The sequence below is a fragment of the Juglans regia genome, chromosome 13 (assembly GCF_001411555.2).
Source record: "Juglans regia cultivar Chandler chromosome 13, Walnut 2.0, whole genome shotgun sequence".
Classification (NCBI taxonomy): domain Eukaryota; kingdom Viridiplantae; phylum Streptophyta; class Magnoliopsida; order Fagales; family Juglandaceae; genus Juglans; species Juglans regia.
Genome location: NC_049913.1, coordinates 30,833,825 through 30,860,953, shown reverse-complemented (window position 1 = coordinate 30,860,953; position 27,129 = coordinate 30,833,825). Strand labels below are relative to the sequence as shown.

The 27,129-nt window shown below is 31.0% G+C and overlaps 3 protein-coding genes across 4 annotated transcripts; 1 reads left to right on the top strand and 2 right to left on the bottom strand.

The window, feature by feature from the left end:
* The first annotated feature begins 1,003 nt into the window (after positions 1-1,003).
* On the top strand, positions 1,004-6,729 carry LOC108992296 (CDPK-related kinase 4-like). 2 transcript variants are annotated; one of them, XM_018966825.2, is made up of 11 exons: positions 1,004-1,706; positions 3,076-3,206; positions 3,379-3,420; positions 3,532-3,655; positions 3,806-3,884; positions 4,328-4,624; positions 4,791-4,900; positions 5,094-5,198; positions 5,403-5,465; positions 5,890-6,057; positions 6,299-6,716. In XM_018966825.2, the coding sequence occupies exons 1-11, from the start codon at positions 1,176-1,178 to the stop codon at positions 6,425-6,427; spliced, it is 1,779 nt and encodes a 592-aa protein (XP_018822370.1). In that variant the 5' UTR covers positions 1,004-1,175; the 3' UTR covers positions 6,428-6,716. The 2 variants fall into 2 exon arrangements, with proteins under 2 accessions (XP_018822370.1, XP_018822371.1); XM_018966826.2 differs by having other exon boundaries at positions 1,006-1,706; positions 3,547-3,655; positions 6,299-6,729.
* Positions 6,730-10,998: 4,269 nt separating this feature from the next.
* Positions 10,999-11,858, bottom strand: LOC108992270 (auxin-responsive protein SAUR32-like). The gene has a single exon (XM_018966777.2). It carries the CDS (start codon positions 11,487-11,489, stop codon positions 11,106-11,108), a length of 384 nt encoding a protein of 127 aa, XP_018822322.1. The 5' UTR covers positions 11,490-11,858; the 3' UTR covers positions 10,999-11,105.
* A 13,761-nt stretch (positions 11,859-25,619) lies between these two features.
* On the bottom strand, positions 25,620-26,387 carry LOC108992269 (auxin-responsive protein SAUR32-like). Its single transcript, XM_018966776.2, has 3 exons — positions 26,227-26,387; positions 26,171-26,178; positions 25,620-26,111 (listed from the first exon to the last, which is right to left on the bottom strand). Exons 1-3 carry the CDS (start codon positions 26,301-26,303, stop codon positions 25,759-25,761), a joined length of 438 nt encoding a protein of 145 aa, XP_018822321.1. The 5' UTR covers positions 26,304-26,387; the 3' UTR covers positions 25,620-25,758.
* Between the last annotated feature and the right edge of the window lie 742 nt (positions 26,388-27,129).

Sequence of the window (27,129 nt, the reverse complement as noted above, 5' to 3'; positions counted from 1 at the left end):
CATTTAAGTACTTTACTAAGTACTGTATTCTACACACCGATTTAAAAATAATTTTTTATTTATTTAACAGATGTAATTACGAGTTGTAATAGTTTTATGTTTAGAAAATGTGATTTTTAATTGAAATCATTAGAAATTCATTTGTTTTTTTTAAGAAATCATTGGTTTATACGTAAACTTTACACAAATAAGTTTATATAATGACGTAGTTTAATGTGATTTCATTAGATTATGAAACTTATTTTATTATAGAATAACTTTAACATACTACATTAAGGTATATCAACCCGTAAATTTTCTTTATAAATTTATGTAGAGACTCTTATTTTTTTTCCGTACAAAACCCAAGAGTACTGCCCCTACTCACATTGTCATTGTATTGTCTAGCCTACTTTTAATTTTGTGCATTTAGTAACTCACCTAAAAGTTTGTTGACATAAAAGACCTAAATGAGCCTTAAATTGCTATAAAAGGCTCCGTTCGAATATAAAAACGGTTTTATTTTATATTATTATTATAATTTTTTTAAATTTTTATATAAAATATAATAAATAATTTAATTTTTTCATATTTTGAAACAATAATAATATTCTAATAATATTTTATTTAACTTTCAACTTTCATCTAAAACTGTCTCATCTCATCTCATCTCATATTTCAAACGGAGATCTTACCCACCATTGCTATAAATATATATATAAAAAACCATATTTAGAATTGATTTGAACTAAATTAACAAGGTAACAATTATAATTTTTTTATTGAGCAATATTAATATATATTTAAAATTGAATTAAGTATTACGATAATAATATTATAAAAATTAAGAAGTGTGTCTATATATATTTATTTATAAATATAATTAACTATGTCTTATTATTGTTGTTATTAATATTATATTACTAACCTAAGAAAGAACCACAAATTGAAATGGCTTTCACTCATAAATGCCGAGAGCTACCTGTCGCATTAGCTTCACTTTCCAACTTTCAAATAATGCTTTATAAATTTTATAGCTCCATTTTCGACTTTTCAACACCGTTCCTCCTCCCTTTCGCTCGCTCTCTCTTTCTCTCTCTCTCTCGCCTGTGAAGACTTCTGAAAACTCCAGCAACCTCTGTTCACCGTCAGGATCTTTGACTTCTTGTAAAAACTCTAAAACTCTGAGATCAACGATGGGCCATTGCTGTAGCAAGAATGTCTCCGTCGTCAACACCGACGTTACCACCAGCGCCCGTGATCGTACTGCCGGGACTCGAGAGAGCTTGCCATCACCATCCGGAAACTCCGAATCCGGGGATGCTCGCTCCGGTAAGCCAACGCCGGCGCACTCCTTCTCTGCCAGTCCCTTCCAGAGCCCCCTCCCAGCGGGAGTGGCCCCATCCCCTGCGAGAACGCCGGGAAGAAAGTTCAGATGGCCGCTTCCCCCTCCTTCGCCGGCTAAGCCGATCATGGCGGCGATTCTGAGGCGGCGAGGCCCGTCGAAGCCTGTGGACGGTCCCACGCCAATACCGGAGGAAGGGGGAGATGGGGAAGGAGAGAGAAGGCTCGATAAGAGCTTCGGGTACGCGAAGAACTTTGGGGCGAAGTACGAACTGGGTAAGGAGGTGGGGCGAGGGCATTTTGGACATACTTGTTGGGCAAAAGGAAAGAAAGGAGAGCTTAAAGGACAGGCTGTTGCTGTGAAAATCGTATCTAAAGCTAAGGTGTGTGTTGGTTGTTGTGTATGTATATATGTTGTGTTTTTTGTCATCCGTATTGACTTTTTAACTTGGTTGAAGTCAGTTTTTAGTAAATTAGTAATATAAGTTAGTTTTTATTAAATTTTTTTGAGTTTACTGTGAAGTCGGGATGTGAAGGTTTAGCGACAACAACAGTAAAAGTTGTGTTGAGACTGGATTTGAGATTTGAAGACATGACAGAAGAAATGAAGGTTGAGGCGGTATTCAGTTAATTAATTAAGCGCCTCTAGTTCGTAATCGTGTATCTCGAAAAGATTTGGGTGCTCTGAACGTCCCTTCATATGAATCATTGCAGAGGGAAGTGGATTCGGTGGGAGAAAACATGAACTATCTGGGCAACAAGTTACACTTTTTGGTTTACTTTCACAGGGTGGAAAATAAATGTGGTTCGGTTTTTGGATGGAAGTTGCCGTTTGTGGTGTAGAGGTCTTTTTAAATGATTTGGTCTTTGTGCGGGATTGGGTAAAGTAAAAAATGCTAAGATAAGCGAAGGAAGTTGATTTTAGGTAGTGGAGGGGATGAGCTGAGAATGATTGAACCGTCAGAAATGCTCTACCTTTGAACAAGTATTTTACGAATGAGTTGATTGACGGAAACTTCATTTCCTTCTTTATGGTCAGTGACAAACATATCAGACATTTGACTGGCTCAAAATAAGAAAGCGGTGCACACATGGTTGCACTTCCTAAAGGCGCATCCTCGACAAACTTGGAAGACAATCGTGACTCCTTTAGACCGATGGCAAGACCAGTATAACTCAAGTTGGACGTTTTTAGTCTTGGAAGCAGGGAATTTTAAGAGCTCAGTTTAAATTAAGGGTGCTGATTTTAGTGTCAGTAACTATATAACCTCTGCAATGACTGTGGGATTAAAATTATATAGAATTCCATAGCATTTAGTCTCTGGATCTTTTGTGGAAGATTTTGTGGAAAAGAGACTGATTTTAGTTGCTTCATTGACTCACTTTTCAGTAGAGTTTAGTTAAGACTCTAGGTTCTTAATGGTAACGTGACAGTACTCAAAAGAAATATTTTTAGCTAGAAGGAACTTATTGATATCAACTTCATGTGCTGGGGCCTGGGGGTGGTCGTGGATGCTTTTTCTTACTTTTGAGTCAAGTGTAAAATCAACTCACAATTTGCCTTTTCTCTTTAACTTTCTGGTTATTCTTATAATTGTGCTTTTGTAGTTACTTGTCAAAACAAAAAAAAAAATTGTGCTTTTGTAGTTGAGACAAAATCGTATCACAATTTACTGCGTCATGAAAATTAATTGATTTATAAGCCTCCAGGTTTCGCTGGGCTTTGGTAACTAACAGACTGTTATGGGCCAGATGACGACGGCAATAGCGATTGAAGATGTTCGCAGGGAAGTGAAAATTTTAAAAGCATTATCTGGGCATAACAATCTGGTCAAATTTCATGATGCCTTCGAGGACACAAACAACGTCTACGTGGTTATGGAGTATGTATACCCTCATTGAAGTTCTTAAAATAAGAAGACTTGTTTCTTGGAGACAACAATTTGCTTTCTGGTCGATTTGAAGAATATCTAGATGGTTTAGTCTAGGCATATTATTTGTATTGTCGATCTTAGAAGTTTGTTCTAAGCATTTAGATTTTCTTTTCCCTGCCAGATTGTGCGAGGGTGGAGAACTACTGGATAGAATTCTGTCAAGGTAAAAATGGACAGCTTCATTTTCTTTTGTACAAAAAGGTGTTTGTCCTAATCATGGCGAATACGTCTGCATTAGTTTTCTATGATTTTGTTTATGGTATTCCTCATGAAGCCTTCTTCAACGTAGAGGTGGAAGATACATGGAGGAAGATGCTAAAAAAATTATCGTGCAAATCTTGAATGTAATGGCCTTTTGTCATCTTCAAGGTGTTGTGCATCGTGATCTAAAGCCAGAGGTATGGTATTGGCAATCAATTAGAACAGATATATTGCTTTTCTTTCAATTGAAATGTATTGGTTGTACCCTTGCATGTGCATGTCCTTTTGTGTTTTTATTTATTATTCCAAATTCCAGTGATAACTCTGTATGTGCTTACTGCTAGCAGAATTTTCTTTTCGTCACCAGAGATGAGGATTCTCCAATGAAGGTTATTGATTTTGGTCTATCTGATTTTATTAGGCCAGGTAACAGTCGCATATCCTTAATACTACATTTTTCATTTTTTGGTCTGATGGATAAAACCATAGTAAGAACTACTATGATGTAAATATAAACCAGTTGTCCTAATTATTCTGTTTTCACATCTTTGCATTTTATATACTTGCTCTTCGTTGGTTAAATTAGAGGTTCAAGCCTTCTCAAACAGTTCCTTTTCTTGTCACTCAAATGGGGCCTATGCTGTGGGGATTCATCTCATAATCTTATTTTTGCAATTATTTCATTGCATTTAACTAAATAAATTTTTATACACATTAGATTTTTCTGTCAAGAATATTTATGGTTGTCTCTTAGCTTTCAATACTGTTTTGCAAATTTTCCTTTTCTCCCTGCTGTCATTCAATAATTGTTTGCCTTGTATCATGCTCACATTGTTTTCACAGAATATCTAGTTCTTGTGCATGTGCAGATCATCGTCTCAATGACATTGTTGGCAGTGCATACTATGTTGCACCTGAAGTGCTTCATAGATCATACAATGTTGAAGCAGATTTATGGAGTATTGGCGTCATAACGTATATATTGTTATGTGGAAGCAGACCTTTCTGGGCACGAACTGAATCTGGAATCTTTCGTTCTGTGCTAAGGGCTGATCCTAATTTTGATGATTCACCTTGGCCTGCGGTTTCGCCAGAAGCTAAAGATTTTGTTAAGAGGCTTCTGAATAAGGACCATAGGAAAAGAATGACTGCTGCTCAAGCTCTAAGTAAGATATATATTGAAGATGTCCTTAATTTAACTGTCAATGTTAAAATCTTTAGCGCTCGCTCTCTCTCTCTCAGAATAACTTTTGTGTTCCTATGATTTGTTTAAGTTTTCCCAGATAGTTATTTCTTGTTGATGGAAAATAATGATGTACTCTATATTTGCAGCTCATCCATGGCTACGTGATGAAAACAGAGCGGTGCCTCTTGATATTTTAATCTACAAGTTAGTTAAGTCATATGTTCGTGCTACACCTTTCAGACGCGCAGCATTAAAGGTAGTTGCCATTTAGTAATTGATGAAACACATACCATTTGTTTATGGAAATAGGTTTCTTCCTTGCCTCCGCCCCCCAACGCACACATCCATACACAAAGAAAGAAAAAAACTTTATAAATAAATATTAACTTTGCTTTATTCTGGTCCTCTCATATATCTTTTTGTTTTTTTGTTTTTTGTAATAATTGCAGGCTCTCTCAAAAGCTATAAGAGAAGATGAGCTCGTGTACCTTAAAGCTCAATTCAAGCTATTGGAACCAAGAAATGGATGCGTCTCTATCAGTAATTTTAGATCGGTTAGTGGGTGTTTCCTTATACTTCAATTCCTTTATGACATTTAAGTAACCTGCTGAACGTAAGATTTCTTGATATGGTAATATGTTGTAATATAGCTTTTGGTTCAATGAATTCATTGTCAGTCATGTTGTATAATTTTATCTGTATATGTTATCGTTCTTGTTTTCATCATCACATTTCTATTTTTTGTGGAAAAAGTGCAGGCTCTCATGAGAAATTCCACCGATGCCATGAGGGAGTCTAGGGTTCCGGACATCTTAAATGTGGTAAGACATTATGCTAATTGCAGGACAAATACAATCACATTAGCACAAGGAATATGTGATTACATATTTCAGCTTTATTGTTTTTCCATATATGATTGTTTTCCTTATTAAGTTTGTACTGCTAGCGTAAAATGCCCTATTAGTTTTTGCATGATGTGATGCTGGCGAGTGCTAGCATAATTTGAGATGGGTTAGTTATGCATAGCCAGCCTGGTGCCTTGGAAAACAATTCTACCTCTTCCCGCATAGCTGTTCATTTTACTTCTTCCATTGCTAGCTTGAGTTTTATGTTGACAAAGATAGCCTTCAATGCAACATGGATTCAATGGATGTCAGAACTGTTTATACTCTCTCTTTCGGTTTGTAGATGTGAATGTTTTTCATGTAAATATCTTATGCTAACTGTATTATTGGCTAATTTAAGATGGAACCGCTCTCTTATAAACAAATGGACTTTGAAGAGTTTTGTGCCGCTGCAATCAATCCGTATCAGCTTGAGGCTCTTGAAGGATGGGAGGATATTGCAAATACAGCTTTTGAATACTTTGAACAGGAAGGAAATCGGGTGATTTCAGTCGAGGAACTGGCACGGGTATGGACACTCAACCTTGTAGGAAAGTTGATATAATGATACAGCAGCTTGCCAGACAAAACCTAAGAGAAAAAATAGCCAGACACTCCCCCCCTCTTTACAAACTAGGAATAAAATTGGGAGGGGTCTGAATGCCCCAAACTGAGAACTAGGAATCGTTATCTAATAAATTCAATGGTTCTGGCATCTCATTTAAGTGATTTCATTTACAATCACATAACTTATCAAGATATTTATGCAGGAATTGAATTTGGGTTCCCAAGCATTATCTTTAGTCAAGGATTGGATCAGAAACTCCGACGGAAAACTCAGCTTCCTTGGATACACTAAATTTTTACACGGTGTGACGTTGCGCAACACAAGACACTGATAGCATATACAAAGAATTTTGAGCAGAAATTGTGTTACTGCCTCCTTCCGACCACCCCGAGTTGGCGAAAAATACTGTAAAGATGAATATCTTGGAAGGGGGGTTGAAATTGAGTGATACTTGAGTAAAAAAATGTCTGTCTTTCAGCAAGGCCAAGATGGTTGGTTGTATACCTTTTGTAAACATATTGTGCAAACAGTATCTACTATTGAGATTCTTGAGGCGATAAAGATTGAGATAATCGACATTGATATATTCATTCATTTATACTCCCATAATGAATTATCTGCTCTTTGATCAAATATCAGATTATACTGTGAAACAAGCTTGAGCATGCTTTCACCAAGATAATAAACATACCAACTCTTTGATTTAGTAACGTACAGAGATAAATATTAAAATAGTCCACGTGGGTTAGTTTTTTTTATCTCAACTTTATTTTTTTATTTGTGCTTTTTTTCGATAACAAAGCAAACAACTTCATTCATCAGAAAATAACTACACAATGATATATGAAACAATCTCAGAAAAAGAGTTCCACCAAACCATTAAGTCATGTAGATGCCAAGAATATTTTGCCAAACAATCGGCTGCAGTATTGGCCATGCGACCTCTATGATGTGCTACAATTTTAAAAAATCTTTTTAGAGTAGTGCTATATAACATCTACTGTAGTGGTGCACACAATGCACACACTACAATCTACTAATTTCTTCTCTCCAGATGGATGATTAGGATGATGCCACATAGGATGTGTAAAATGGCTGCTCCCAAACAGTGGCTTTTCCTAAGATTATTTCATCTTTTTAACATATTCCTGATCTCAAATATTAGATTTCCCCCAATAGTTATCGACGACTCCTCTTTTGTAAGCTCTTTAACAACCAACAAAGCATCACTTTCTACTTGAAGCTCATGAATTTCCAATGGAAAACATAACTGCAAACCCCTTAGCAAAGCTAGAAGTTCAACTTCTATAGGATCAATGATCTCATGCTCGAGTGTGCTAGCTGTAAGGAGCACCTTGCCAATCTCATTTCGAAGAATCATTCCCACACCAGATCTATTTTGATCATGAAATAGGGCTCCATCAACATTCAACTTTAGAGTACCAATGGGTGGAGGGATCCAACCACAGTGAGATTTGACTCCCTTTTTCTATTCTTCTACTGCAAACTTGTACTCACTTGCAACTGAGAGAACATGGTCTACTGCTTGATTTGGATCTATCCTCTTATTCTCATAGATGAGTTGGTTTCTACTATACCAAATTCTCCAAGCACATAAAAATAATTTTTCCAGTTCCCCAGCTTTATTCCTTCGAATTACTTGACAAAGTCTATTTGTGCTGCATTTTTCTATAAGAAACTTAGTTGAGAAAACAGAACAGTTTTGAGTCTAGAACAATAGAGGAATGCATGATTGATATCCTCCTCAATGTTACACCATATACACCTTGCATCTGTCAGTACCTTATAGAGTTTGAAAAATTCTATTCCTAAGCCTCATACACCACACACCATTCTTTTTATAATTTTTTTAATTTTATTCTCTTATCAAATATGTGGTATATGAATTATGAATAGAATAATTCAATCAATTATTTTAAGAATAATAAAACCAAAAAAAACTTTAAAAAAATAAAAAAAAATAAAAAAAATTAAGGTGTGTGGTGTATGGGCTTATGAATAGCAATGCTCTAAATTCAATCCCAAATCCAGAGATCCAAAAACAGTCATGTCGTGGGTGGTGGGCCTTGGAGAATAGGATGAGAAAGGTGAGAAAGAGGATGGAAAGGGGAAGAAAGAGATGGGAAAGGGGTTAGGATTCTGAATCTGAGCTATATATATATATATCGACCAGCAACATGCTCGATTCGGAAAAAAAGAAAAAAGAAAAACAACTTGCATGCTTGTCCCACCCTTTTTAGGGGAAGAAAGAGGATGGGAAAGGGGTAGTAGATTGCTTTCCCGTCTCGCTAGGGGACAAGCAAATCTTGCAAATGGGGTGGGTCTAGATGACCCACTTCCAGGCTCCACCTTTGATGACTTCACTTGACCCCACAGTACCTAGCGGCCAGATGGGTACGTAGATCTTGCAAGGTCTGCCACTCCTCCAGTACCACCAATAACCTGACCCTACCCATGGCATATCGATTGCTCAACCCACCCAGCATCTATGAATAATGATACTATACTTTCTCCGTTTATCATTTCAATTTCACTGTATTTTCTTTTATTTTTTAATAATTAAAAAATAACTATTAATATATTAATATATTTTTTTTAATTTCTTAAAAATGTTTAAACATGTTTTAAAAAACTTTGAAATAAAAAGCAAAATAGAAAAAAAATGTATAATTTGCACTAGGGGCACACCAAGTCGGCAAATTTGAGTCGCATAGTAGCACTACTCCTGCATTTATAAAGGTGTCTAAATGGTACATATAATTTTAAGATATATAAATCTTACATATTTTCTTTAAAGAAAATAGAGTTCATTAGTTAAAAAAATATATTTTTTCATATAGATATTATATTTATCTATTTTTTAAAACGAAATACGCAGAACTTTCACACTTTGAAACTGTAAATATTATTTATCTATCCTAAAATTACAAATATCATTTCTCCAATGTTATTTTTCTTTTTAAGTTAATCATTTTTTGTAAGTTTTAGAAAAACCCAGTATTCATAACATATTGCACAACTACCCCTACATATCTAGTGGTGTCGATAGCAAAAGCCTATGTTATTTTTTAAAGTTTTAAATACTTTGCTTTTTTTTTTCTTAAAATCTAAAATATTTATTATTTTCTATTTAGTAGCCCTACACCATATATATATATATATTCAATACGTATGTGATGTAGAATTGTTGAGTAGAAGAACTCACATAAATATTCTTTCCTACCAAATCTCGTAAATTACGCACAATATCAACACTTATAACAAGATGTTTGGAAATGATTAAGAATATAATAAGATTTCGAGTATAATAATAATGAGATTCCTACATTTGGTTGCAAGAACCCTGCACAAATTATTTGGCCTTTCCAAAATACCTTATATTTTTTTGCTTAATTGCAAATTTAGTCTTTGTCTATTCATAAATTTACTAATAGCTCATTATGTTTCTAATTTTAGCAATTTATCTTTCTTCAAACTCACTAAGGGCAAGGTTATTTAATTAAAAAAAGTTTAAATTATTTTGTCCACTTAAAAAAAAAAAGACATTCCATGGACATATGTATTCCCACCTATTTAAAAAGGAATCCATTTTTCTTAAAAAAGGGTTGAGAGGGAGATCAAGATTTCCTTGGACACATAAGCAAGATAATGATCTTTAATTCTTCTCATCAGTTACTATTCACTCTTATACACTCTACATTTTATGATAAAAAAAAACCGTCAAATATAAAATGTGAAGGTGAATAGTGACTGATACATAACAATTTATAATTCTAAAATATAGGATAACCTATATATATAAGCAGATGACATAATTAGACCTGGTCTTCAAATAGGAAAACTAATTAAGTTCGAACCGGCCCCCCCCCTCGTAAAAAAAAAAAAAAAAAAAAAAAAATTTCTAGTCAAACCTCGTAGATTAAGCTAGACTTGTCAAAGAGGGAGGAAAAGACAAGGAAAAAGGAAAAGTAATTATTCTTCAAATATGGAAAAAGTCAAATAAAATAAGTCTACATGACAAGAGAAATTCCAACGAAATGATATTGGAATTTAGGCCTCATGAACATCATGTCAACGAGTTCGAAGAATTATTTACATCATGATCATCAGCATTAATATCATCATTTTTTTGGGAAGAAAAAGGAAACAAAAGAAAAATCAAATGGATCATCATCATCATCATGACAGATCGAAGTTTATTTCTTTCTTCAACAATCAATCGAGCAATTTCCCGACGTCCTAGCTTTTTGAGGTTTTTGACTGTTCATCAAGATGTCGGTCGGGCAGCAAATCATCCAGGCAAAATGCATGCAAATCCATCTAAAAATCTAACCAAAAAAAAATAATATTTAATTATTTTCAAAATACAGATCATGATTCGGTACTCTCATCAGATTACGTGTAATTAATGGTAGCAAACAACTTGTAATTAATCATATCACAAGAGAAAAGTATGTCAAAACAAAAGCTATAACAGGATTTCTATTTTTGGTTGAAGGGAATATTTCATTGATCTTATCCATATATAATTCAAAGTCCCAAGCTGGCTACCATGCACACGCAATTAAATTCAATGGCCCTAAGGAAACCCTTCGCCTCTTTCCAAGTCCCCATTAATCGTACGTGTTCTATACGTTTATCTCTCTCTCTCTCTCTCTCTAACAAGTACTTTATGTTTTCAATATCATGTGTTCGATCATATTAACAATTAAAACTTCGGGCACTCAAAGGAGTAAATTAAAGATAAAAAGCAAAAAAATGGAAACAACTTTCAAATGTGATTTTCTTCTTATAATTTTGTTAAGGCTCCATCCAAATTAAATATACCCAAAACAAGAACAAATTAATCTTATGATCAGATTTTTCTTCATCATCAATATTCCATATATAGGTACGTATTCTAGAAAAACTGCAGAAATAATTAAGAGAGAGAGAAAGAAACAGATCAGAAAACATGACCGCAACATCATATCATGATGCATCAATGATCAAACCCTAAAACACCAAACATGATGGTGGTGATGGTGTTGGTGGTGGTGGTGGTGGTGGTGGTGCTGCCATTTATCTCCATCAATCATGCCCTGGACGGTGCGGAACTCCTCCACATGGCAAGGGATTGTGATGGGACCCTTCTGATCAAACCCAAACTCTTCCTCAGCTTCCTTCAACAGCTGCATGAAGAGTGGATGGTTGATGTAGATCACAGGTATAACGAACCTTTCTTGCTCCTCACCTTGACCCACCAAGATTGCCAAACACCCCTTTGGGATGTCTTTCATTTCCTTCTTCTCATGCAGATGCTGGTGCTGAAAATGGAGGTGCGGCATATGGATGTGGAAATTCAGGTGGTTTCTGTCTACACCAATCCCCATTAAAACCCAGCGAAAAAAAACCTGATTTTTTTACTGAACAAGCTCTGGTTACTGAATTGGCTTTTGTGGGAAGGTTATGAGCAAACAAAAGAGAAAGGCCAAGGATCAGATGCAGAGATGGCTAGATTGGAGAGGGTCAGAGAGGAATCTGTAAGAGATCTTGGTATATTGCTCATGATAGATGGATCTAAAAGATAACCCACATATGAACAAAGAAAGAATGGATGAAAGAAAGAAAGATGAGAGATTTATTTTGCAGAGCTGGGGATTGGGGTATATATATACATAGACGGTCATGTAGATGTTTCTGGGTTTTGCATAGTTTGTACACAAAGGTTTGAGTGATGGCCTGATCAAATAGTCAAATCTCAGGTGGGTTCCTTTAATTATTATTGCCGCCTCAAGAATAGTGTCCATAAAGGCTTAAAAAGCTTTTGAGTTACATAGAAGTGTGAATGCCACATCTTCGGTGCATGCCTGTCTTGCCATTTTTAGAGACTCGGTCATTTGGACTTTTCTTCCTTTTAGGCTGTGTTTGGGTAACGGAGGTACCTCAACACTTTCTAAGTATTTTCGTACTTTTGAAAATACTTCACATACTAAACAACTTAAAATACTCTCAATGGGACCCACAAACCCACTTCAATCTCTACTCATAACTATTCACAAACATTTTATAATACTTATCATTATTATATATACATAAAAAATAAAATCACTATAATATTTATCACTATTAAATATATAAAAAAAATCATTATAATATATAAATAAAAAAAATCACTATAATATATAAATAAACAATAAAATCACTATAATATATAAATAAAAAATAAAATCACTATAATATTTATCACTATTAAATATAAATAATAAAATTATTATAATATATAAATTATAAAAAATCACTATAATATATAAATAAAAAATATTTATCACTATTATATATAAATAAAAAATAAAATCTCTATAATATATAAATAAAAAATAAAATCACTATAATATATAAATAAAAAATAAAATCACTATAATATATAAATAATAAATAAAATCATTATAATATATAAATAAAAAATATTTATCACTATTATATATAAATAAAAAATAAAATCTCTATAATATATAAATGAAAAATAAAATCACTATAATATATAAATAAAAAATAAAATCACTATAATATATAAATAATAAATAAAATCATTATAATATATAAATAAAAAATATTTATCACTATTATATATAAATAAAAAATAAAATCATTATAATATATAAATAAAAAATAAAATCACTATAATATATAAATAAAAAATAAAATCACTATAATATATAAATAAAAAATATTTATCACTATTATATATAAATAAAAAATAAAATCACTATAATATTTATCACTATTAAATATTAATAAAAAAATCATTATAATATATAAATAATAAAAAATCACTATAATATATAAATAAAAAATATTTATCACTATTATATATAAATAAAAAATAAAATCATATATATAATATAAATAAAATAATAAAATCATTATAATATATAAATAATAAAAAATCACTATAATATATAAATAAAAAATATTTATCACTATTATATATAAATAAAAAATAAAATCACTATAATATATAAATAAAAAATAAAATTATAATATATAAATAAATAAAAATCACTATAATATATAAATAAAAAATATTTATCACTATTATATATAAATAAAAAATAAAATCGCTATAATATATAAATAAAAAATAAAATCTCTATAATATATAAATAAAAAATAAAATCACTATTATATATAAATAAAAAATAAACTACTATAATATTTATCACTATTATATATAAATTAAAAATAAAATCACTATAATATATAAATAAAAAATAACATTACTATAATATTTATAACTATTATATATATATAAATAAAATCATTATAATATTTATCACAATTATATATAAATTAAAAATAAAATCATTATAATATTTATCATTATTATATATAAAGTAAAATAAAATCACTACAATATTTATTAATATAATAAAATCACTATAATAAAATCACTATAATATATAAATAAAAAATAAAATCACTATAATATATAAATAAAAAATATTTATCATTATTATATATAAATAAAAAATAAAATCACTATAATATATAAATAAAAAATATTTATAACTAATAATATAAATAAAAAATAAAATCACTATAATATATAAATAAAAAATAACATTACTATAATATTTATAACTATTATATATTTATAAATAAAATCATTATAATATTTATCACAATTATATATAAATTAAAAATAAAATCATTATAATATTTATTATTATTATATATAAAGTAAAATAAAATCACTACAATATTTATTAATATTAAAAAATCACTATAATAAAATCATTATAATATTTATTACTAAAAATAAAATCACTATAATATTTATGGGACCCACACATTTTTCAACTACCTACTCAAAAGTCAACAACTCAACATACTTCACACATCCAAACAACTCAAAATACTCTCAATGGGACCCACAAACTCATTTCAATCTCTACTCATAACTATTCACAAACATTCTCAACACTTCTCAACACTTTTCAACACCCAAACGTACCCTTAATCTTAATTTTACAATTTAAAATGGTCCATTTTTCTTTTAAAGTGTGTTGGAATAAGTTTTAACCTACTAATTTAAAATAGAAAATTTTTATTTACCATCTTTTTAATCACTATGGGGTCTTTACGTGACATTTTGAGTAGTGTTATAAAATATATATATATATATATATATATATATATATTTACAATTTTAAGTACAAAACTCATTTTATCAGTTTTCTTTTTAAACTTAAATTTTAAATTTTAGATTTTATAATTTTCAGTACATCAATAGTCGACACGTTAGTACGTATTGTTATGTAAATAAAAATTGTAAATACAAATAGCATTTTTGGAAAAGATTTTTAAATGAGAAATGCTATTTATCATTCTTATACACACACCAACATGTGATTTTTTATTTTTATCTTTTTATTTAAACATACATATTTAGATATCAATATATATGTGCGTTTAGATAAAAGAATAAAAATGACAAATCATATATTGGTGCGTAGTATCGGAGATAAGTAGAATTTTTCTTTTTAAATAGGTTGAAAGAAACTTCTTCCCATGCATTTGAAAGAAAACTATGTACAAACTAATATTGCTATGTGTATAATATATAATGAGTAATGATACATGTACAACCATTTTTACAAATTTTTATACAATTATGTTTTAAATTGAAAGTATTTATGTAAAATGATGTTATTTTTATAAGTTATTTTATAAAAATAACATAATTATATAATAGGTTGTAAACAAGGTTGTATATCTATCATTTTTCATAGAAATAATATTATAGTTGAAATCTGGAGGATAGGGATGTTTGGAAAAAAATATTTTTATCTCACCCTATCTCACCCCATTTCTTTTCCTTCATAAATATCATTAAAATACAAACACTTTCAAACTAATCATTATAACATTTTCAAACTAATCATTAGGCCCCGTTTGGATAGTTTCATCTCATCTTATCTTATCTCATCATTATAAATTTTTAAAATTTTTACATTAAATACAATAAACAATTCAATTTTTTCAAATTCTAAAACAATAATAATATTAAAAAAATAATAATTTAAAAATATTTTACTCAACTTTCATTTAAAACCGTATCATTTCATCTCACTATTCAAAAAGGATCTAAAATTCTCAAATTTCCAAATAAAAAACAAAAAACAAATTTACTTTTTCAAATTTTAAAATAAAAAATTCTAATAATATTTTAACTTTATAACTTTATTTATTTATTTTTTTCTTATTTTTTAAAATTTAATAAATACTTCACTCAAACTACCTCATTACTATTTATAAATTATATTATTATAATTTATAAAATTCTTGTCTCTTTCTATTTTCAAAACATCCTATCTTTCCATTGCGTATACCGAGGGATAGGGCAGAAGTTGTAAGATGTACCTACCTTAGTTGTGTAATACAGCCGTTACGTTTTCTAGCAGGTTTTTCAGGTGAAGGAATTGACCTCAAATGTAGTTTGGGACATGCAACTACCTCTATCCATCTTATCATCAAATGTCAAATGTCAACTATAATTTTTTATTAATATTACAAATAAAAAATAAAAATAATTCCACCATATTAATTTTTTATCAGTATGGGACCATTTGTATAAATAGTATGCATTTAGATACGTAGTATGGACCATTTAGGTATATCCATTGTACATGCATCTTAATTTCAAGCCAAAAAGTAAAACCAAAAATATTTTCTTTAAGAATACTTTTTCATTCCATTTAAGATTTCAAAGGGAAAATATGTCACATTAACTTTTATGATAAAATTACGAAAAAAAAACTAAGAAACGATAAAAACGTGTCCTATGATTTTTTGTTTTTGTCCTGTTGAATCGTTGATATGGTCAATCGATTATTTGTTTTTTTTTTTTAATTTTTTTATATAATCATGTTTTAAATTGATTGTATTTTAATAAAATTAGATTACTTTCATCAATTATCTTGTAAAAATACATCTTATTTTAAAGAAGATTGTATAAATAATTATAAAATGAATTATGTGTATATTTTCTTTCTATATTACCTAATTTTTTACGTTTTTAAACAAAAAAGCTATAGACAGTAGACCCGGGCAAACAGCGTGTAAGCGGCTCATACAATTTTTATTTTTATTTTTTAATTTCATTCCCTCCCTCTCTTCATCAGTCCCTCCCTATCTGCATTTCTTCTCTACCTCAAGAACTCCCTCTCTCGATCTTTCCACGAAGCTATACATCCCGTCGAAGACCACAAGTCAGCAGCTGCTTGAAGCACTGAAGAAACCTCGACGTCAAGGTCCCTCCCCTCGAACCCGATGCCCTCCCTCCCTTAGCCGACTGATGGAAGTCTGAGATCACAAATCGCTGCCGCGTTCACCTTCAACCACAGAGTTATGTCGTCTTCCTTAATTTCCCTATCTCACCCCAGTTATGTATCATCTCTGCCATCCTTGACCTCAAAAGGAATAGTAGCAACATAATTATTTTCTTTGTTGCAACTCTTGGAAACCATGTCATCCCTTTGTAATTCATTCCCCATCATGTCAGCTTCTCCTGAAGAAAATATTTTCACCATTTTTCTTCTGGTTCTCGACTTCCTTCATTAATTCTTTCAGTTTCATTGCCTCAAGCTATTAACAAGAATCAGAAGCACAATTACCTTAACTCAAGCCAATAGTGGTGATGAAATGAGCTGTAGAGTTGAGAATGGATGGGTTGATGGTGGGCGTTGGGTTCTATGTGGAGGAGATGGGGAAGGAGTCTTCGGATGCCATGGAAAAAATAGAAGAAAGAGAAAAAAAAAATTGGTGAAGACAATAGTCTTTCAACAAGCTCTTGAAACCATATTGAGATTATAACTCAATATGAAAATCAATTGTTCGACAGAATGTGTAAAAGAGAAAATCTCTACTATGATTTTCTTACTTCTGCAATGTGGGCATTGCCTAAGTGTTGGTTTCGATTGTGCATGTGTTGATGCATTCTTCTTTTTGGATGACTGCTTATACATTTGTTTTATTTTCTTCTTAAATACTTACGAACTCAACCACTTAAAATTCGAGTAAAGACCACAAATCGTAGAAGGAAACCAGAGTCAAAGACCATGAATCGCAAGACGTGCAGAGGATGAAGCAGGAATCAGAACTCTAATTTTTGTTTTTCTTTTTAAAAATTAATAACTACCACGTCAACAATCTATGTTATCCGACTGCATATCGACTGTAGCTTACAACTGTTCGTAGCGAAACTGTATTAAATTGCTATTTGTCGTGTTATTGTGGGACGCGTTATTAATGTGTAGAAACGGCGTAGCAATTTGGCTACTTCAAAAACTTCGTGACGAGCGGGCACGACACGTGGATAACGTGTGCACAAAGTTTCCCACGTCAGCGGCAGTGGGGTCTATGAAGACAGAAGCGAACCCTCATGACAGCTCAGCAACAGCCAATAACAGAAGGTCTCACTCAAGCATGTGACATGTCCGAGGAGAAATCATGTCGGCGTCTGCTTTTTAAAAGCCGAAAATGATACGAAATACCGCAATTACCCTTGCTCTTGTGAACGTATGTACACCTACCCCGCGCGGTTCATACACTTCATATTTAGGGCCTTCTACTTCTAGGGCCGGATACTTTGCCTTATTTTATTGAAAATTTGTTGTTGGGAAAGTTGGTCGACCAATCCCTATTGTTTGACTAAGGATACATTTTATAAATGAGATAAAAGATAGGAATTTTTTAAACTTTTTTATAATTATTTTTTAAACATCATTCAAATATAAAAATATACTTTAATTTTTAATTTTTAATATTTTCATCTAATCATTATAAAAGAACAAAATATAAAAATCAATATAACATTTCTAAACTTTAAAATAGGAATAACATTAAAAAATTATATCTGAACACTTTTTTAATTTTATAATATTTTTATTTTATTTTTTTCTATCTCATTTCTTAAAATTCAATAATATATCTTAATTTTAACAATTTTACTATTATTTACCGACTATTTTACTACTAATATCACATAATTCTGAGATAATTGGGCCTGTTTGGGAACATAACTATTCCTAGATACTCATAAATTATTTCACTACTATTCACAAGTTATTTATTACTATTCACAAAATTTTGAGAGAATCAGGCCTATTTGAGAACACAATTATTCTCAAACTATTTCACTATTGTTCACAAATATTCTGAAATATTCATCCAAATGAGCTGAAGTGTCCAACCGAGCCCTAATTTAATTAAAATGCTAACAACTTCTGTCCAATTCTATAGTGTAAAACTAAGGAGTTATGATTTGTATTAGTCCCAAATAAATAATTTCCACAAAATTCCTTTGTAAAAATGTGGACTCCTTCATGAAAAGTATAAAAAATTATTCTTTCTTTATGAGATTTACTTATTTATTTAGGACTTATACTTAACATTACTAAAAACTGAGAGGGAGATATTTAAAAAGGAAAAAAGAAAAAAGAAAAAATATAAATACTCTTATATAATATTTTTTTCGCATGAGATGATTGGATAATGAGTTTCTTGACATTCCTTCAATGTTGACACTGAAAATAATATTAGAGGATATCTTCAAACATACAATTGATTTCATTAAGTAAAATGATATACCAACAATAATGTTATAACTGAATTACAACTGGATATTAAAAAATAGATTTTTTTTTTTTTTTTTTTTTTTTTTTTAAGTTGCTATGCTGATAGAGTTTTTGAATTAAAGTAAAAAAAAATTATTTTTTTAATAGAAAGTTGTATTTGAATGTAATATAGTTGTTGTTCTATCATTATCCTTTTATTTATACTGAAGTTTTGAGATTGGCTTGATCTTAACCTTGTGGTTTTCATGGATTATGATTTTATAGTCATTATTTGAACTCTAAAACCTACATGAGAGATAGACATGCATTAACTATTAAGTGGATAGACCTGTTTTTTTTTTTAATCTCAAAATTTAAAATTCAGACAAAATCTTAAAAACTCCAACTCCAAAATTCGAGATAATTGAGATTATAATATTAATTGAAACTAATATTTCTCTTGCTCTATCTGTCCAAGTTTTTATTGGGTTTACAATAATGCTAACAACAATTACTTTTGAAAACTAATAAATAAAAGGAATAGGGGTAGGTTATATGTTTTTTTTTTACTAACTAGTGCTAGATCAAAAACTTAACAATCAAATTTTAGTAGAATATCTAGCTCCACTTAAAAAGGACTTCCCAATGAATATTATAATCACAATATCTTTGTAGAGAATATTCTTATAGAGTAATGCTTTGCAGAAGTCTCAAGTATACAAATCTCATGCAGACTTGAGTAATGTTAGATGCAGTCATGAGTTGTGCAAATACCGCACACTCATTTTAAAAAAGAGTGGGATTCATCGTTAAAAAATTTATTTTTTTCATGTATGTCCCATATTGACTCACTTTTTTTAAAAGAGTGTGTGACTCTTGCACACTTTATGACTATAAATATAACTTCTCTTTATACAAAGGATAATAGATCTATACAAGACTTACATACCTAAAATTTGTACGTAGCATTATAACCTTTTGTTTAAGCTTGACATTAGTTATTTGGAATATTATCTTTATTAACAAAAATGAAAGCCTAACCTTTAGATTGATAAGGCAGTTGGTCACGTCTAGGGAGAGTTAATACGTTGGTCGCCTCCGCCTCCCCTTTTGCGTATGAAAAAAAAGAGATTGGTAAGACAGTTGGTCACGTCTAGGGAGGGTTAATACGTTGGTCGACCCCATCCCCCATTTTGCGTATGAAAAACAAGATTGGTAAGACAGTTGGTCATGTCTAGGGAGGGTTAATAAGTTGGTCGCCCCCACCTCCCCTTTTGCGTATATAAAAAAAAGATTGGTAAGGCAGTTAGTCACATCTAGGGAGGGTTAAATACACTGGTTGCTTCCACCTCCCTTTTTGCAAAGAAAAATAAAAGATTGGTAAGACACTTTTTTCACGTGGATAATTAAGGAGTTAAAATTTCTTATACCTATCTTGAAGTTATTGTTTCCAAAGCAAATGCCGTGTTTCTTTGCATGAGCTATGTCGTAGGCTGAGGTGGGAATTCTGTCTCTCTCACCTAGTCTTCTCCTTCCAAACTCCTAAACAAAACTCAATGTTATCCATTAGCTAGCAAGTTATCTCTCTCATCCCTAGTCTATTCTTCCACGTCACTTTGCAAAATAAAACATGAGACATAGAAATTGCATGTCTTGTTTCTTTGCATGAGGTAGGATGAGGTGGGAATTCTCTATGTTTTTTATTTATTCTCTCTACACCATCGAAACAGTTGAATATATATATGTTATCCGTTCCACCTTTTCTTCAGGTCTTATCTCTTCCAATAATACTGGTCTATTCTTCCACGTCATTTGCAATTAATTAGATAAAACATCAATATCTATATAGCTGTGATACGTTCATGCATGGAAGGAATATTACACGGAAAAGACGAATTAGGTCAAGAGTGATATACTGTTTATTCACTGTTGCGCCCTTGATCTGTTTTTTTTCCCTTCTTTATAATCCTGATCCCGTGTATCAAATATTTCTTATATGATCTATAACAAATTAGTTATAACGTCATTGCTCTCTAAGAAGTAACAAAATATAAATATCAGGAAAACTAGCACGCCTAGGGTTGGAAATGAACAAAGTTACTCAGCAAGCAACTTGAATTTTAACACGTGTATGAATTATATAAAAATACATATATATATATATATATATATACCATATATGTATATATATCCTTATATATATGATATATGTACTAGTTATGATGAATAAATAAGTAATATGTGTATGAATTAAATTATTATATATATATATATAGTTCACTGACTTTTTAATTGCATAAATGTTATAAATATACTAATATCCTAAAGAAGTTAATTGATTCGAGTTGGATATGATCCAAATAGCCATGTAATTGTATTTGTAAATTGTTATGAACAATTATGATTGTAAGAGCAAATTTGTATCTAATTGTATATTGTGAGCAAGAATATTCTGTTCTTTTATTTTTTTAAAATTTAAAATTCTTTTAAGAAATGATAAACGAGTTGAGCAGAGTGTTCGATTATCTATTAATTGAATATGGGAGTACATCAATATTAGGACTCTTTGGTACTAGGTCTTTTAATTGAATTAAGCAGTATTAGATTTTATCTAATCTCTTATATAAGATTCTATAAAACTGTTGATCATGTTAATCATAAAGGTAAGATACCAAAAATTATGCCAGTAAATTTGTTAATTGGGAGGCCTTAAGCCCCTCAAAGCAGAGATTGTAAGGCTAATCAATTTATTTTAAAGTAGATCCAACGTACCATATAAAACCATATAAATTTGTGGGGTTTACTTTTGTAAAATCTCTTTGTGACTATATCACTTCTTCTCTAAGCTCTAAGTGTTCTATGAAATAGATCCAAGATTTCTCAAACTAACCTAATTTGTCGCATTACATATTTGATTAATTCAGCATGTAACAATTGGTATTCATAGACATATTGATCCCATGGGAACTTGAGCAATTATAATGGAAACAAGTACAAAAAGAGAAAGAGAATGTGAGACAAAAAAAATAAAGGAATAAAAGGATGGTGGATATCAAATTAATTTATTAGAAATTAAGAGACCCTTAAGAAACTAGAAAAAACCAAATGACTTGTTCTGTAAGGCCAACTGGGATGTTGTTGTGAATAATCAGTCAAACAAAAGTTGGACTTGGAGTGATAATCAGAGACATTGCAGGTGATATTTTTGTTGCTTTGTGTTCAAATTTAAAGCATGCAGTGAAACATGTTATATAGAGCAGAGGCACTGGCTTGAGAAAAACTATGGATTTCTTTATTGAGCTGGGGCTGTCAAAGGTGATACTTGTAGGAGATTCTCAGATAGTTGTGAAGGATACAAACAACATGGAAGATATTTATACATATTATGGAAATGTGATTGTTGATACTCGAAGCATGCCCATTAAAAGACCAAGTTGGACTAGTGTTTGCTTTACATATGGGGAGACAAATACTATGGTACATAAATTGGCAAAATTAGCTCTTTCATGTTTAGAAGGGAAAGTGTGGATAGAGGAAGGTCCTATACATATTTTGAATGACAAATTCTGTAATGACTAATTTGACTTGCATATGATGAATAAAATTATATCCATATAAAAAAAAAAGGAAATGTTAATAATAAATTAGGTAGCCAGCGAATGTTGAATCAATTTTGTTAGTAAACTTAATTTGTTAATTTGAATGTCTAAGATCTCTCAAAGAGTCGCAAAGGAGATTAATATAGTAGAGAGATATGCATTTTCGTCGTTGTTATAAAAATATTGAAGATTGTGAGCAACAGAGTCCAGTCCCACAAAGGGAATGAAGCCAAAGAAATGGTGAGATATTCTTATTGTGATATCTATTGAAAACACCCGTAATTTACACACTTTTCTTAGAAAAAGAAAATGAAAATAAAAATCCCACAATCTCAATATGGAACTGTTTTTCTAACCACCATATTCCAACGAGTATGGGAAGAACTGAATTGGGTTCACCAGCTTTACTTCAAGTGCTTGAACAAAATTGTAAAGAAATGCAATATATTTATGCAAAAACATAATATTCAAGGCCCAAGTTACAAGGCATTCCGTTCATAATTAGCTATATAGAAACAAGGGGCTCAAAACTTCCAATTATTTTTCTTCCATGTTGTTCAAATTCAATTATTTTATTCAATACAACAATAACACATCATCCCCACTCATTTTGTAAAATGTTAAAAAGTTTGCAGCAACAAAGTCATAAATAGAATAAAATTTACAAAATATATATTTGTAACCATCAACATTTCGCACATGACAATCACCCCAAAAAATATAAAACACCAACTTGGCTCTTTTTAGAATTCATACATATATATATATATATATATACATACATATTGTAAGTTTTGGCAATGTGCAAAGAACTATATATACACTTGTATATATATAAAAGATATAAGTTAGATGGGGCCGCCTTCCATTCGGATTATAATCCAACCTTCCATTCAAAATACTTCTTAAGCTCAATATGTTCAGCTAGCTAGCTTTACATGATCCAACTTATTATATATTCTGCAATATGCAACAACACGTATGCCTGATGATTAGTTGACGTCGATCTGGAAATTAAAATAAAGGCATCTCTATATATAATATAAGAGACATATATGTACAACTGAATGACAGTTAGAGAGATCGGTGGAGCCTAAAATAGTGAAAGAGAAACTCACCGACGTCAGCGAGGGGGCGAGAATGCAATCGAAAACCACTGTGCGAAGCCTTAAGCTAGAGAGAGAGAGAGAAGAACTCGCCGGGGGGGGGGGGATAATTGGGAAATTAGGCGCGGGGGGGTAAATTTAGGTTTTCTTCACTGTGTAGGACTTATTACGGCGAGTTAGATGTCACCGTAATAACCAAAATACAGATAGAAATTCATCTTCTGCTGCGAGATCAATTGCGGTGAGATAAATTTGCCACAATTAATAATTTGTAGTGGCAACAATATTTTAATGATGAGGGTTGAATTGCATCATACTTATTTTTAGTGACAAACTCTTTAGTGGCGACATAAAATTGCCAAAAATAATCATCTATTCCAGTGATTCTTCTGATCGACACAAAGAATTTACCCAAACAATAAAACAGAACATTAGCGGCAATATATACATCGCCGGAAATAAAAGTAGTCGCAAATTCTACATTTTCTTGTAGTGCCTGCTAAGTCATGCGGTTATTCATAACATATTACACAACTACCCCTACATATCTAGTGGTGTCGATAGCAAAAGCCTATGTTATTTTTTAAAGTTATAAATACTTTGCTTTTTTTCTTAAAATATTAAATCTTTATTATTTTCTATTTAGTAGCCTTACACCATATACTTTTTTTTTTCAACAAGTATGTGATGTAGAATTGTTGAGCAGAGGAAATCTTATGAATATTATTTCTTGCCAAATCTCGTAAATTAAGCACAATATCAACACTTATAACACGATGTTGGTTTAGGGAATCTAACATTTCTTTCAATAACTACATTCTAGGAATATAATATTCGAATATGTGATTAAACTCATGTTTGGAAATTATTAAGAATATAATAGTATATATAATTATGAGATTCCTACATTTGGCTGCAAGAGCCCTGCACAAATTATTTGGCCTTTCCAAAATACCTTATATTTTTTGCTCAATTACAAATTTAGAGTCTTTGGCTATTCATAAATTGACTAAAAAGCTCATTATGTTTCTAATTTTAGCAATTTATCTTTCTTCAAATTCACTAAGGGCAAGGTTATTTAATTAAAAAAATGTTTAAAAAGTTATTTTGTCCACTTAAAAAAAAAGGCATTCCGTCACTACAAGAAAATTATTTATTTGTTGTGGCCAGCTATTTCTTACGAGAATGATTATTTCCTGTCAAAAGTAGTTTGTTTTCGTCGCAAATAGTCATTATCAACGCAAATAATCCGTTCAAATGCTTGTTTTTCTTGTAGTGCGAAATATGCATACCCACCTATTGAATCCATTTTTCTTAAAAAAGGATTTCCTTGGCCATGACATAAGCAAGATAATGATTTCAATAATTCTAAAAGATAGGGTAACCTAAATATATATATATATATATATATATATTTATATAAGCAGATGACATAATTGGACCTGGTCTTCAAATAGGAAAATCAAATTCGAACCCTCCACCCTCTTTAAAAAAAAAAAAAATCTTTCTCATCAAACCCCGTAGATTAAGTTAGACTGGTAAAAGAGGGGAGAAAATCAAGAAAGACAAAGGAAAAATGAAAAGTAATTATTCTTCAAAAATGGAAAAAGTCTAATAAAATAAGTCTACATGACCAGAGAAATTCCAACGAAATGATATTGGAATTTAGGCCTCATGAACATCATGTCAACGAGTTCGAAGAATTATTTACATGATCATGATTCGGTACTCTCATCAGATTACGTGTAATTAAAGGTAGCAAACAACTTGTAATTAATCATATCACAAGAGAAAAGTTTGTCAAAAACTATAACAAGATTTCTATTTTGGTGGAAGGGAATATTTCATTCGATCTTATCCATATATAATTCAAAGTCCCAAGCTAGCTGGCTACCATGCACACGCAACTAAATTCAATGGCCCTAAGGAAACCCTTCGCTTCTTTCCAAGTCCCCATTAATCGTACGTGTTCTATACGTTTATCTCTCTCTCTCTCTCTCTCTCTCTAACAAGTACTTTATGTTTTCAATATCATGTGTTCATATTAACAATTAAAACTTCGGGCACTCAAAGTAGTAAATTAAAGATATAAAAAAGAAAAAAAATGGAAACAGCTTTCAAATGTGATTTTCTTCTTATAATTTTGTCAAGGCTCCATCCAAATTAAATATACCCAAAACAAGAACAAATTAATCTCATGATCAGATTTTTCTTCATCATCAATATTCCATATATAGGTACGTATTCTAGAAAAATTGCAGAAATAAATTATAAGAGAGAGAGAAAGAAACAGATCAGAAAACATGACTGCAACATCATATCATGATGCATCAATGATCAAACCCTAAAACACCAAACATGATGGTGGTGATGTTGGTGGTGCTGGTGGTGCCATTTATCTCCATCAATCATGCCCTGGACGGTGCGGAACTCCTCCACGTGGCAAGGGATTGTGATGGGACCATTCTGATCAAACCCAAACTCTTCCTCAGCTTCCTTCAACAGCTGCATGAAGAGTGGATGGTTGATGTAGATCACAGGTATAACGAACCTTTCTTGCTCCTCACCTTGACCCACCAAGATTGCCAAACAACCCTTTTGGATGTCTTTCATTTCCTTCTTCTCATGCAGCTGCTGGTGCTGAAAATGGAGGTGCGGCATATGGATGTGGAAATTCAGGTGGTTTCTGTCTACACCAATCCCCATTAAAACCCAGCAAAAAAAAACCTAATTTTTTTACAGGACAAGCTCTGGTTACTGAATTGGCTTTTGTGGGAAGGTTATGAGCAAACAAAAGAGAAAGGCCAAGGATCAGAGGCAGAGATAGTTAGATTGAAGAGGGTCAGAGAGGAATCTGTAAGAGATCTTGGTATATTGCTCATGATAGATGGATCTCAAAGATAACCCACATATGAACAAAGAAAGAATGGATGAATGAAAGAAAGATGAGAGATTTATTTTGCAGAGCTGGGGATTTGGGTATATATATACATAAGAGGATTAGACGGTCATAGTTTGTACACAAAGGTTTGAGTGATGGGGTCTGATCAAATAGTCAAATCTCACGTGGGTTTATTTAATTATTATTGCCGCCTCAAGAACGGTGCCAGAAAGTTTTTGAGTTAGAGTTGAGATAAGATGAATTAAATTGAGATGAAATTTAAGGGTGAGTTTGGTTATCAAACTTATCTCTAACTCATTTCAATTTATCATTATAATTTTTTTAAATTATAATTTTTTTAAATTTTAATATAAAATATAATAAACAATTCAAATTTTTTAAATCTTAAAATAATAATAATATTAAAAAATAATATTTTAATAATATTTTATCAACTCAACTCAACTCACTTCAACATCTAAACACAATCTAAAAGTAGAATAAAATTATAATATAATATTATTTTTTGATATGATTATTTTTTTAAAATTTAAAAAATTAAATTATTTATTATATTTTATATAAAAATTTAAAAAAATTATAATAATAAAATGAAACGGATGTCTTGCTATTTTAGAGACTCGGTCAGTTTGACTTTTGTTCGTTTTTATCTTAATTTTAGAATTTAAAATGAAAGAGATAAACTATTAGGGTGCATTTTTTTTTGAAGTGTGTTGGAATACTAATTTAAAATAGACAAATTTATTTACCATCTTTTTAATCACCGTAGGCTCTTTATGTGACATCTTGAATAATTTTAGATTTAA

Bases quoted from the DNA above. Each gene is read 5' to 3' on its own strand.
- LOC108992296 (XM_018966825.2), top strand. From the start codon at position 1,176: ATGGGCCATTGCTGTAGCAAGAATGTCTCCGTCGTCAACACCGACGTT. The intron at 4,625-4,790 runs GTAAGATATATA...CTATATTTGCAG, and splicing joins GACTGCTGCTCAAGCTCTAA to CTCATCCATGGCTACGTGAT. The intron at 5,199-5,402 runs GTTAGTGGGTGT...GAAAAAGTGCAG, and splicing joins CTATCAGTAATTTTAGATCG to GCTCTCATGAGAAATTCCAC.
- LOC108992269 (XM_018966776.2), bottom strand. From the start codon at position 26,303: ATGAGCAATATACCAAGATCTCTTACAGATTCCTCTCTGACCCTCTTC.
- LOC108992270 (XM_018966777.2), bottom strand. From the start codon at position 11,489: ATGGGGATTGGTGTAGACAGAAACCACCTGAATTTCCACATCCATATG.